Raw genomic sequence first — 11,567 nt, 5'->3', positions numbered from 1 at the left:
AACTTCTTTGCATTCTTCACCTGATACTTTCTCAGGCTGCTTTTATAAGTGAAGTAAAAAGGTGTTCTGAGTTGGATCTTGCCTGGCATGGGGGTGGTTGGAGGCCTTGGATCACTCTTCCCCTGGCCTCCTCTTGCTGTCCTAACTTACTCTAAGAACCTGGTCTTGAATCTTCCCATAGGATTTCTAGGTGCTTAGGGTATGGGTTTTGGCTCCCATAGTGCCCTGACTCCAAGCAGCAGTGCTTCATTGAGGAGTAAGCCTCCTAGTAGTTGCCTAGCTATTGTCTCTATTCCCTGAGACCGCAGTATTCCGAGTGTCTCAAAGCAGACTGCCCTGTCCAACATGGCAAAGATATAAGGAGCTCATAAACTCCATGGAAACTTTTAATAGCAAAGTCCTCAGGTCTCAGAAAAAGAAATCTCTGGGGGTTGAAAAAACATTTTTCTCCTTGGATCACAGGGTATGGGAGATCACGTGGGCTGCTTCAGTGATATTGTAAGTGGTTGGATGTTGTTTGTCACCTGGCTGGGCTACAGGTGTGGGCAAGGGCTGGGGTAAGTTGCTTCGATGGTTGACTATGAAGAGTGGGTTGAGCTGGCTCAGCACTTCGTCACTCACTGAGATGCCATCCAGGTACTGCTTCAGCATCTCCCGCAGCTTCCCATTGATTTCCAACAGCTGAGCTCGTCTGTGTTGGAGGCTCAGTTGCTCCAGTTTCACTTTGTTGTACCTTTTCCAGAAATTCTCCATCCCTATGTAGTCCACCATCACCTGGGAGTTGAGTAAAAGGGAGAAGCTGTGCAGCGGGACCCGTTAGCGAATGCTGCCCGATGCCCCATCATTCCCCAGCCTTTACCTTTGCGAGCTCCTCAGTAAGCTCTCCCAGGTTAGTCTTGATCCCCTCCTGCTCCTTCGGAGTCAATACTGATGAATAAAAAGGCAGCACTTTTTCTTCCTCTGTTTCAAATTTCCTACATATTTCAGCAAGTTTAAGGATCTTTTCACCCTATTGGAAACAGAAAGAGACTTTTATTAGTACAGGGATAGAGAGGGGAGATGGTAGAGTTGGTTCCCCTGCTTGAACCTGGGAAAACTACTCATCCAAATGGGAGACAATAGTAATAAGTACATCTAACATACAGTGCTTACTATGTAACAAGCACTATCCCAAGTATTTTACACTCTTAATTATAAAATTAATTCATTGTTAAGTCATCTCACTTAAAATGTAAGAGAGGGAGGAAACATGGAATAAAAAAAGTATTCCCAGTGTCCACTCAGGCAGGAAGCAGGAAGAAACCCTCCTCTACCTCTCCCAAATCCTTTTCACCTTGCAGCAGCGGTCCCCAACGTTTTTGGCACCAGGGACTGGTATCATGGAAGACAATTTTTCCATGGATCGGGGGCGGGGCAGGTCTAGAGCTCAAGTGATCATGAGAGCAATGGGGAGCAGCTGTAAATACAGAAGAAGCTTGGCTGGCTCGCCCCTTTCCTAAGTTTCATGGAAGACAGTTTTTCCACAAATGGGGTCGGGGTAGGGGTTGGTGGGCAGCGGAGCTCTGTGACCCAGTCCTTAACAGGCCTGGGAGGGGCGGTTGGACTGCAGCCTTGCAGGGAGCCAAATTCCTTAGCTTTGTTCTGATTGCCCTCCCTCCCATGTTACCTTATCAACAATCTTTCTCAGGGCCTTGAGAGTGGCATTACTTTCCAGGGTGAGTTTGACCAAGTTCTCCTGGGATACTGCCCGGGCCTCAGTCCTTTGGGCCTTAAGTTTTCGCAGTTGTACAAGAACCAATTCCTTGTCATTACGGACATACTGGTTCTGATCTTCACTGTCACGGCTGTGTATCATGATCTTGCCCCTTAAAATAATTATGGCATCCTGGAAAAACAGAGTAGGTTAGAGGAAACACTTAACCAGCAGAGTGTCTTCAGTGAGACAGGTAAAAGGGCTTCCTGGGAACTAAAATCAGAATATTCTCATCTTTTCCCAACCAGGCCCAGTGGAAATTGGGGGAAGATGAAAGGAGCAGTTAAAGCAGTGAGTATATCTGGTTGGCTACACTAACCTGTAGTTTCTGTATTTTTCTCATCTGTGCTTCAATCTCTTTGGAGCTCTTCTCGTCCTTCACCTTCAGGGTCTCAAAGGCAATTTTTCGATCCTCTGTGGAATCAGTGTAATTCTTGAGGGAATCCTGGAACCTTCTCCATAGATCTTCCACTGTGTTCTCCAGTTGTAGTCTTAGAAAGTGCTTCTCTTCTAAATTCTAGGAAGTGACCCCAAATAGCTAATGCTTGGAATTACCCTATTAGTGCCCTTCACTTTCATCAGCAACCTCACCCTCTTGAACTGTTTGTAGCAGAGGTCCCCAATGAAAATGCCTACAAAGACCAGGCAGATGATATATAAATAAGTGTTGTGGGCTGGGTGGGGCCTGTGGCAAAGTGGAGAGGAGATGCTCCATCTGTGAGGGGGAGGGGCAGCCACTCAGCTCCATGTGAGTATTGCCAGATCTTTAAATTTTTCAGGAGAAGCTGAAAATCTGCATTTTTATGTGACATCTCTCCACTTTTTAAATGTAGGATACTTATTCAAAAATGTTATAAAACACTTTGAGGTAAAATAAAAACAAAGAACCCCATACCCAAACCTAGGTCTGTGGGCTAGCTAAGTTTGCAACCACCAAGATGGTGGAAAGCTCTTTGGGCCAAGGAGCAGGAGACCTAGACTCTCCTTCTAGCTCCGCCACAAACCAGCAGCAAGACTGTGGCAGGTCATTTTATGTCTTTGGGCCTTAGTGTTTTCATCTGCAAATCACAGGGGTGAAGCCAGATGATCTCCTTGGTGCTTTTTAGCTCTAAAAGGCATTCCCCTGACATTTTAGAATAGTCCTGCCTCCTGACCAGTTTTCATAAAATTACAAAACGCAGTAGCGGTACCCACAGTGGCAACAGACTTTTATTAGTCAATAAAGTCATGTTGGTTAAAGGGGTCTCTTCTAGCTCTAGTAGCCTTGAGTATTTTTCTCCCACTTCTCTCCTAGTTCTTGCCCATCTGCTCTCCCTCTGTACCTTATTTTTGAGATCGTCCCACATGCTCTGGAACTCCAGCTTGCTTTCATACTCAGAATCTATACAGTTCTGCTCCATGGCCATGAAGACATCTTGTAGGTAGCGAAGCTCTTTCTCGTGTTGGTCAATAATTGTCTTCCTATAGGAGACAAGACACTGTCCCTGCTCTGAGGGATAAAGCATGTGGACCAATAATGACCACTCAGAGCAGTATATAGTAAAACTATATGAATGGTACAAACTCGTAGGTACTAAAGGAAAAAAGAGAGAGGGAGGGTTCTGTTCCTTTTAGGGCCAAAAAGAATGAATAAGATTATTTTGTTTTGACTTTTGAATAGGTAATACATTCATATGATACAAAGATCAAAAAGTACAGAAGGATACAGTGAGAGAAGTCTCCCTCACATCCCTGTTGCCTGCAGATGAGTAGGATTTTGATAGTTGAAAGTGAGTGGTGAGGCATATAGATTGGGGCCTGGCATGGGTAAAGGGAAGCTAAGACTGCAAGCTTAACCTGAGTTTAAAAGGAACTCAGGATCTTCTCTGCTGGGGATCATGTCATGATCAAGGTGGGATGCTCCAACGTACTAGCCACTTGCTTACAGGCAACTCCATGACACAAACTCTGGGCACTGCCCTGCATTTAATTCCCCATCTCTTAGGCCCCCATACCTTTCTGACTCAAACTCCTTGGTTAGGGCCTCCAGCTCCATGTTGTAACTTTCCTCCAGGAGGTTAAGCCGACGCCTCTGTAGGGCCAAGAGCTGGTCAACATTGTGCAAGTGGCTGCGCAGGGCATGGGCGTACTGCTCCTCGGCTTCTGACAGGTCTTTAGCTAAAGACTGGGCAGGAAAAAGAGAGTTACCATTCTAGCTGAATGGCATCTATATGAGAAAATAAAAATGTATTCAGCTGCCTGGCTGGATGGCATGATGGCATTTTTTCTTTAGTTCCTAATATCAATTCTTTGGCTTTAGGGGTGCTAGCTCTCCCCCTCACTCTTGAATATAAAGCAAGAGTAATGTCAAGGAACCCCATGAAGCCAGCCAGTGTCCTGTAGACAACTAACATTTATGATGATGGAGCTACTAATAAAGGGACCCAGGGATGCTTGCAGAAATGGCTGATTTGAGGTGTGAGGCCAAAAATATGTTGAACCTAGGGTGTCTTATCATACAAGATAGCAAAGAAGCTAGCTAAGACCAATAGGGTCATGTCAGAAGGACTCAGGAATCAACAAGTAGTGGCTCACTGTGGCAGATTTTATTTTCTAAAGAAGAGCATAGCAATATCTCCCAACCTACAATTTTCTGCAATTCGATTTTGCCACTTCCCCATCAAAAAGTAGAGTCTCTTCTTTGATCTCCTTGAATTTAGGCAGACCTGTGACTACTTGGATCAATAGAAAATGGCAGGAGTGACACTGTCCCAGTTCTAGGCATAGCCCTTGTTTGGCCTGGCAGCTTCTGTTTCCTGCCCCTTGGAATGCTGGTTCTTGGGATGCTCCCTCCAGGAACCCAACTGTCATGCTGTGAGAAGCCCAGGACACATGGAGGGGCTACATAAAAGCATTCCAGTCAACAGCTGGCTGAGCTCGAAGCTGACAGAATCAACTGTCAGGCATCTTGGACATCCATCCCAGTCAAGCCTTGGATGATTGCACCTCCAAATGACGTCTGCTGAAAACTGTTCTTGCTTGAGAGACCCCAAGGAAAAACCACCCTGAGCTCAGTCAACCTACAGAACCAGGAGAAATAAGAATAAATTGTTGGCCGGGCGCGGTGGCTCACGCCTGTAATCCTAGCACTCTGGGAGGCCGAGGCGGGTGGATCGCTCAAGGTCAGGAGTTCAAGACCAGCCTGAGCAAGAGCGAGACCCCGTCTCTACTAAAAATAGAAAGAAATTATATGGCCAACTAAAATATATATAGAAAAAAAAAAAAATTAGCCGGGCATGGTGGCACATGCCTGTAGTCCCAGCTACTCGGGAGGCTGAGGCGGTAGGATCCCTTAAGCCCAGGAGTTTGAGGTTGCTGTGAGCTAGGCTGATGCCACGGCACTCACTCTAGCCCGGGCAACAAAGCGAGACTCTGTCTCAAAAAAAAAAAAAAAAAAAAAAGAATAAATTGTTGTTTTAAGCCACTATTTCAGGGGTGGTTTGTTATATAGCAGTAGATATCTGGAATACTTCCATTGGCAAGAAATGGACAGTTTGAGCATCAATAAGGATAAGAACTGCAATGTATTGAAGAATATCAAATATGTTTGATTATGAGTTCATAAGGATACTTAAAAAAAAAATCAGCCGGGTGTGGTGATTCACACCTATAACCCCAGCACTTTGGGAGGCTGAGGCAGGAGGAGCACCAGAGGCCAGGAGTTTGATACCAGCCTGGGAAACACAGCAAGACCCTCACCTTGTTGTTATAAAAAATAAAAATAAAAATAAATTAGCTGGTACAGTGGTGTGTACCTGTAGTCCTTTTGGAGGCTGAGGCAGGAAAATCTCTTAAGCCCAGGAGTTTGAGGTTACAGTGAGCTATGATCATGCCACTGTACTCCAGCCTGGGTGACAGAGCGAGACCCTGTCTCTAAAAAAATTTAAAAAAATCAGTTACCAATGGTGGATGTCAAACAACCTATCTATCTATCTATCTATCTATTTATTTATTTATGGAGACAGGGTCTCACTCTGTCCCCCAGGATAGAATGTAGTGGCATCATCATAGCTCACTGTAACCTCAAACTCCTGGGCTCAAGTGATCCTCCTGCCTCGGCCTCTCAAGTAGCTGGGACTACAGGTTCACACCACCACCCCTGGGTAATTTTTCTATTTTTTGTAGAGACGGGATCTTGCTCTTGCTCAGGCTAGTCTTGAACTCCTGACTTCAAATGACCCTCCTGCCTCGGTCTCCCAGAGTGCTAGGATTACAGGTGTGAGCCCCAGCACCCAGCCTTTTTTTTTTTTAATTCATAAATAGAAGAGAAAGAATCAAGCATTTATCTTGCCCTTCCTATATGAACTATACTTCTGGGTAACTGAATATGGGAAGTATATGGGAAGTATCTCTTTATAGAAGTATTCAAGCTAATAAATGAAAAAAGAATGATAATATTAGAAAATCAGCATTTAATCCCCAACGAATTAGTGGATCAGCAGCACCTCCTCACATCCCAAAAGAGAGATAACTAGACATTATGTGTCACCTGATAGAAGAATACAACAACTCCAAGCATCTAGATTCAATTACTAAAATACAGGACATAAGGAGGACAAAGCAACAATACAGAATATTATACAGTTGTAAAAAAAAACAAAAAACAAAATAAGAGCTCTTTATGGGAAAATATGGAAAAATCCTCAAGCTATATTATTAACTGAAAAAAGCAAGGGGCAGAACAGTGTGTAATACTATCATTTGTGTAAAAAAACTTTACTCATGAAAGTAGACTTATTGTGAGGAACACCGGGTAGCTGGATGGCACTGGTAGGAGGAAACTTTTCTCTATATAACATTTTTCACCTTTTGAATTTTGAACAGTGTGAATGTGTTACCTTCAAAAAAGTGAAACAAATTAAATAAAACAGAAAAGCATTTACTGAATGCCCACATCATCCAGGCACCTTGAGTCCACTCACTGTTAACGACCATGACCTCTACACAGAGCTAGCTTTTACCTTATATATTTAGAATGAAAAAAGGATCCTATAAAATAGGCTCTGATAATAGAAAACTTCACTCACTCAACAAACGTTGACCAAACCCTGCACCAACACTGTGATGGATGCTGAAGATTCAGAGATAAAAAGATATGTTCACTGCTCCCAAAAGAGCTTATAGTCTAGTAGGCAAAGAGTTACATAAACAGAAAATCACCATATGGAAATTGCTATGAGGTTGATACTTTATTAAGTGACAATGGGATATAAAGGACTGAATGCCTACACCTGACTAAGAGCACTGGAGAAGGCTTCATCAAAGAGATGTCATTTGTATCAACTCTTGAAGGAGGAGTGAAAGTTTGTCGGGAAAACTGGGAGATGGAGAGAATTTCAGATAGAACAGCAAGTGTAAAGGCTACTAAGGTAAGAAACAAGGCTGGCTGTTTGGAAGGTATAGGTAGGGGTCAGATCACGAAGTGCCAACTACAGCAGGACAGTGGGGAAGGAGAGCAGGGCATGGCTTTGAAAAATATGGAGAAGATTTATACAAGACTTAGTAACAGAAGAGGTCAGGGATGGAGGAAAAATCTAGGATGCTTCCTTCCCAGATTTCTGGCTTGGGTGATTTGGTGAATTTGGTGAATCCAGCCACCCCAATGGAAAGTATAAGGATGACCAGACTGTGGAGGATGCAGAATGGGCTATTCGGGGAAGGGGAAGCTCATGAGTTCAGTTGTGAGGACAGTGCAATGGCCAGAAACAGGTATCTACGAAACCTAATATAAGGATTTGGAACTCAAGAGAAAAATCCAGGCTGGTGTTACAGACTGAGAGTCATCAGTATGTAAGTGGTATTTAAAGCCAGGGTAATGGGGAAGATTGTCTAGGCCCCAGACACCTGGTCAAAGAATGAGATGGCCAGACTCAGAAATCTGGGGATTGCTAAAGTTCAGGGAATGGTGAGAGGAAGAAGAACTCACAAGGGGGACTGGATATGTATGTTCCAAAGGCAAAATAAATGCCAGAATGTCATGGAAGCCAAGGGAGAATTTAAAGATATAGGGCATGACCAAGAGTGTCAGTGCCATAGAGAGGTCAGGTTAGATGAAGACTAAATGAAGCCACAATTCTGGACTGGTGGCCTTTACCAGAGTAATTTCCTAGAGAAGGGTGGAAATCAGCTGTTTTGGGATGCAGGATGAATGGGAAGTGAAGAAATGGAGATAGCAAGTGAGAATCACTAACATTTGCACATTTCATCTGTACAGTCTGTTATTCAGGAATGACCCTGAAGGTGCTTAATATTAGCAGTGTGTGATTTACCTAAGGCAAGGACTGTAATCATAAACTGCAAGACTACTGGGCAGGAAGAAGTAATTGGCTCATGGGTGAACCTGGCCAACTGCTCAGCTTCCCTTAATGGACACTGCTGGTACTCTTCTTATCAAGTCTTTGATAACTCCTAACAAAGGCCTGAAAAAGCCACTTAAGAAGCCATAAGGGCATAGCTAGTGGGGTGAGGCCTTCTAATGTTTAATAGTTTTTGCAAATTTGGGGACTCAATATATATCTCTTGAGGCTGCCCAAGGTCTGCTGAATTTTTTCCCCAGGGGTTAGGCTATGAAGGAGAGATATGTGTTTTCTAGAGGGGGAATACCATGTTGGCCGTGTCTATTTTGCTATTACTGTGGGATTTTTTTGTTTTGTTTTGTTTAAAATGGAAAAGACTAAGGAGAAGTCAGTAAACCGAGGTAGCATATAAAAAGTAGGATAAAAGAAGGGATACGGCAAAATCCCTTAAAAGAAAATATGGGATAGAATTAAGAATTCAAGAACCTCCTAAGAGCATAAAGATGGCTGAATGAATTGCTTAGAAATCCAGAACTACGGCCAGGTGTGGCGGCTCACGCCTGTAATCCTAGCACTCTGGAAGGCTGAGGCAGGAGGATGGCTTGAGGTCAGGAGTTGGAGACCAGCCTGAGCAAGAGTGAGATCCTGTCTCTACTAAAAATAAAAAAAATTAGCCGGGCGTGGTGGCCCACACCTGTAGTCCCAGCTACTTGGGAGGTTGAGGCAGGATCGCTTGAGCCCAGGAGTTTGAGGTTGCTGTGAGCTAGGGTGATGCCACGGCACTCTAGCCTGGGCAACAGAGTGAGACTCGGTCTCAACAACAACAAAAAAGAAATCTAGAACTGCTTTTACCCATGGAGATCTTCCCAACCTTATCTGGGGCCACTGAAGTTGAATCAAAGAGGCCCAACAATTTGGTTGGATGAAGCACTTGGAGTGGGAGTCAAACCCATGCTGTAGTCCTAGTTTTCTCACTGACTAGCTATATGACCTTGAGCAAGTCAGTTCCCCTCTCTGGAACTGAGCCCTGTGACGTTGAAATGAAGGTGTGGGACTAATTTCAAGTCACCAGGTAATGTCTGCTGTGCCTTACAACTCTATCATTCTATAGTAATGGTTTGGGGCAGTAGATGACCAAGGAGAATAGCTTCTCTAAGAGAGGGAGAGGGATGAATGACAGCCCAATATTCTAATTTTCATTTCAGTGAAAACTGTTACTACCAATAGCCTGGCTTTCTCACAGCCTGCCTCTTGTGAGGGCTTTAAGATTGATTAATTCACTAGGCTTACTCTATTAAGAGAAGAGGTCAAGAAAGCCATACTCAAGTGTTACCTTAGAAAGAGTACCTACCTTGATGACACTGTTCTTGCAGTCCACCACTCTTTCAAATGTTTGGCTGAGGATCTCAATGTCCCTATGAAGTTCTCTGGTCTTGACTTCCCGAAGGACAGTTCTCCACTGTGTGTTTATCTTATTAAGGTTCAGAGCACTGTTGTGTTCCTCCTTGGCCAGCTTGTCCTATGTGAAGGAATAAATACACCCCCAGGAGGTCAGGGCCAAAAATCCCTGACACAGTACAACAAACAAGATCACTCTTAATTTGTCAGCTGACATCTTACCCCTTGTCTTTTCCCAGTGACCAAAGCTCCTGATGGTTAACACCAGAGGGGTCCTGTTCTCGTTTTGGGAGGGCCTGAAGTAAGATGGGAACAGCCTGACCGCATTTTAGGAAGGACAAGGGCGAATTTCCCTCAGGGTGGGAGCAGCAGAGCAGGATGTTGTTTGTAATGACCCATCTCCAGGGAGAATATCAGAATTCCAGACAGGTCAGACAGCTGACAAGACCTACTGTCCTAGTTCTGGGGCTCAGTAGAGACTGCCAAGCTCGAAGCTCTATACCACCCACCCCCTCCATGCTTTGCAGAGAACTCCCCCGCCTCCCAAACAATGTTGCCTGAAATCTAAGTATATCTGGGTCTCAGGATTTCCGGAGGAGGCGGAGACCGGAATGAAAATGAAGCTGGCGCGATGACAGGGCCGAGACGACAGGGCCAGGGCAAAGGGTGAGTGGAGTTGGGCAGAACGCAATGCAAAAGACCATCACCTTCAAGAACTGGCTGAGGAGCCTCTCTTTCTTCTTGGCCATCTCCTCCTCTGCCAGCAACTTCTGCTGAAACAGAAGCAGCTGCTCCTCATCGGACAGGGGCGTCTTGGCCTTTCTTTCTTTCCTAGACATGGCTAGGCGAGGGATTGGATCCCGGCGAGGAGCCTTGGCCCGCCTCGGCCAGCCTTAGAAAGGGTAGAAGGAAAACGCCCCTACAAATGGGGCTTCTAGAGCTGCCCTTGGGCTGTAGTGGAACCTTAGATCTCAGCTCTCCGGCAAGAGAGAGCCCCTGCTATTGGTGAGACAGACAGAGCTCCGGGGTAAAAAGACGCATCTCGTCTCCTAGCAACGAGAACCTCGCTAAAATGGCGCGGCGAGAGGCCAGAACAGCGAAGTCTTGGAGCGCCCCCTGCCCACTGGAGGACCGAGGTCAGTTTTTGAGAGGAAGGTCCTTTTATCTGTCAAAAACCCTAGTCTCCTCAGTGCACTTTTAAAAACCTTATTGTTTGTTTGTTTGTTTTTAATAGAATGGCCATAATAAAAATGTAATAACAAATGTTGCATAGAATGTGGAGAAAGGGGAACCCTCATATATTTCTGATAGAAATGTAAAATGATGCAGCCACTTTGGAAAACAGTTTGGCAGTTTCTTAAAATGTTCAACATAAATTTACCATGTGACTCAACAATTTCACTCTAAGGGATCTGCCTAAGAGAAATGAAAACATATCCACACAAAGGCTTGCACAGGAAAGGAATGTTCTTAGCCATACCACTCATAATAGACCAACTGGAAAAATTGGAAACAACCTAAATGTCCATCTACATGTGAATGGGTAGACAAAGTATGCTATATCTATCCAATGGAATACTATTCAGAAATAAAAAGGAACAAACTATGGATACCTGTCACTGTGTGGATGAACCTCAAAAATATGCTCATTAAAAGAAGCCAGACACAAAAGACTGTATGTATGGTTCCATGTCTATGAAATATCCAGGAAAGGCCAAGCTATTACATAAATACAGAAAGGAGATCACTGTTACAACCCTAACCCAATGAAATGGTATTAGGAGGTGAGGACTTTCAGAGATAATTAGGTCTAGACATGTCATGAGGGTAGAGCTCCCATTATGGAATCAGTGTCCTTAGGAGACAAGAAAGAGACTAGAGCTGTGTCTCTTGGCCTTGTGAGGATACCAGGAAAAGACTGCCACCTACAAACCAGGAAGAGTACCCTCACCAGACACCAGATCTGCCAGCACCATAATCTGGGACTTTCCAGCCTCCAGAACTGCGAGAAAAAAATATTTGTTGTTTAAGCCACCTAGCGTATGATATTCTGTTATGGCAGCCTGAACTAAGACAATTAT

At 44.4% G+C, this 11,567-nt stretch overlaps 1 protein-coding gene and 1 long non-coding RNA gene across 3 annotated transcripts; one reads left to right on the top strand and one right to left on the bottom strand.

The window, feature by feature from the left end:
• Positions 1-368: 368 nt before the first annotated feature.
• On the bottom strand, positions 369-10,529 carry CCDC65 (coiled-coil domain containing 65). 2 transcript variants are annotated; one of them, XM_069490408.1, is made up of 8 exons: positions 10,194-10,529; positions 9,440-9,607; positions 3,748-3,917; positions 3,076-3,214; positions 2,073-2,270; positions 1,667-1,885; positions 860-1,009; positions 369-774 (listed from the first exon to the last, which is right to left on the bottom strand). In XM_069490408.1, the coding sequence occupies exons 1-8, from the start codon at positions 10,323-10,325 to the stop codon at positions 457-459; spliced, it is 1,494 nt and encodes a 497-aa protein (XP_069346509.1). In that variant the 5' UTR covers positions 10,326-10,529; the 3' UTR covers positions 369-456. The 2 variants fall into 2 exon arrangements, with proteins under 2 accessions (XP_069346509.1, XP_069346510.1); XM_069490409.1 differs by having other exon boundaries at positions 9,440-9,589; positions 10,216-10,529.
• Positions 715-4,612, top strand: LOC138396757 (uncharacterized). Its single transcript, XR_011235722.1, has 3 exons — positions 715-889; positions 2,002-2,044; positions 4,453-4,612. It is a non-coding gene; the product is annotated as an uncharacterized lncRNA (long non-coding RNA).
• Positions 10,530-11,567: the final 1,038 nt, after the last annotated feature.

This window comes from Eulemur rufifrons, chromosome 16, assembly GCF_041146395.1.
Source record: "Eulemur rufifrons isolate Redbay chromosome 16, OSU_ERuf_1, whole genome shotgun sequence".
Lineage (NCBI taxonomy): Eukaryota > Metazoa > Chordata > Mammalia > Primates > Lemuridae > Eulemur > Eulemur rufifrons.
The sequence above is the reverse complement of the archived record's forward strand: the minus strand, read 5'-3'. Positions and strand labels throughout refer to the sequence as shown.

Coding starts and splice junctions, on each gene's coding strand:
- CCDC65 (XM_069490408.1), bottom strand. CDS start 10,325: ATGTCTAGGAAAGAAAGAAAGGCCAAGACGCCCCTGTCCGATGAGGAG. Junction 3,918..9,439: donor GCAAGAACAGTGTCATCAAG/GTAGGTACTCTT, acceptor TTTCCTGCCCAG/TCTTTAGCTAAAGACCTGTC. Junction 775..859: donor TTACTGAGGAGCTCGCAAAG/GTAAAGGCTGGG, acceptor CTCAACTCCCAG/GTGATGGTGGACTACATAGG.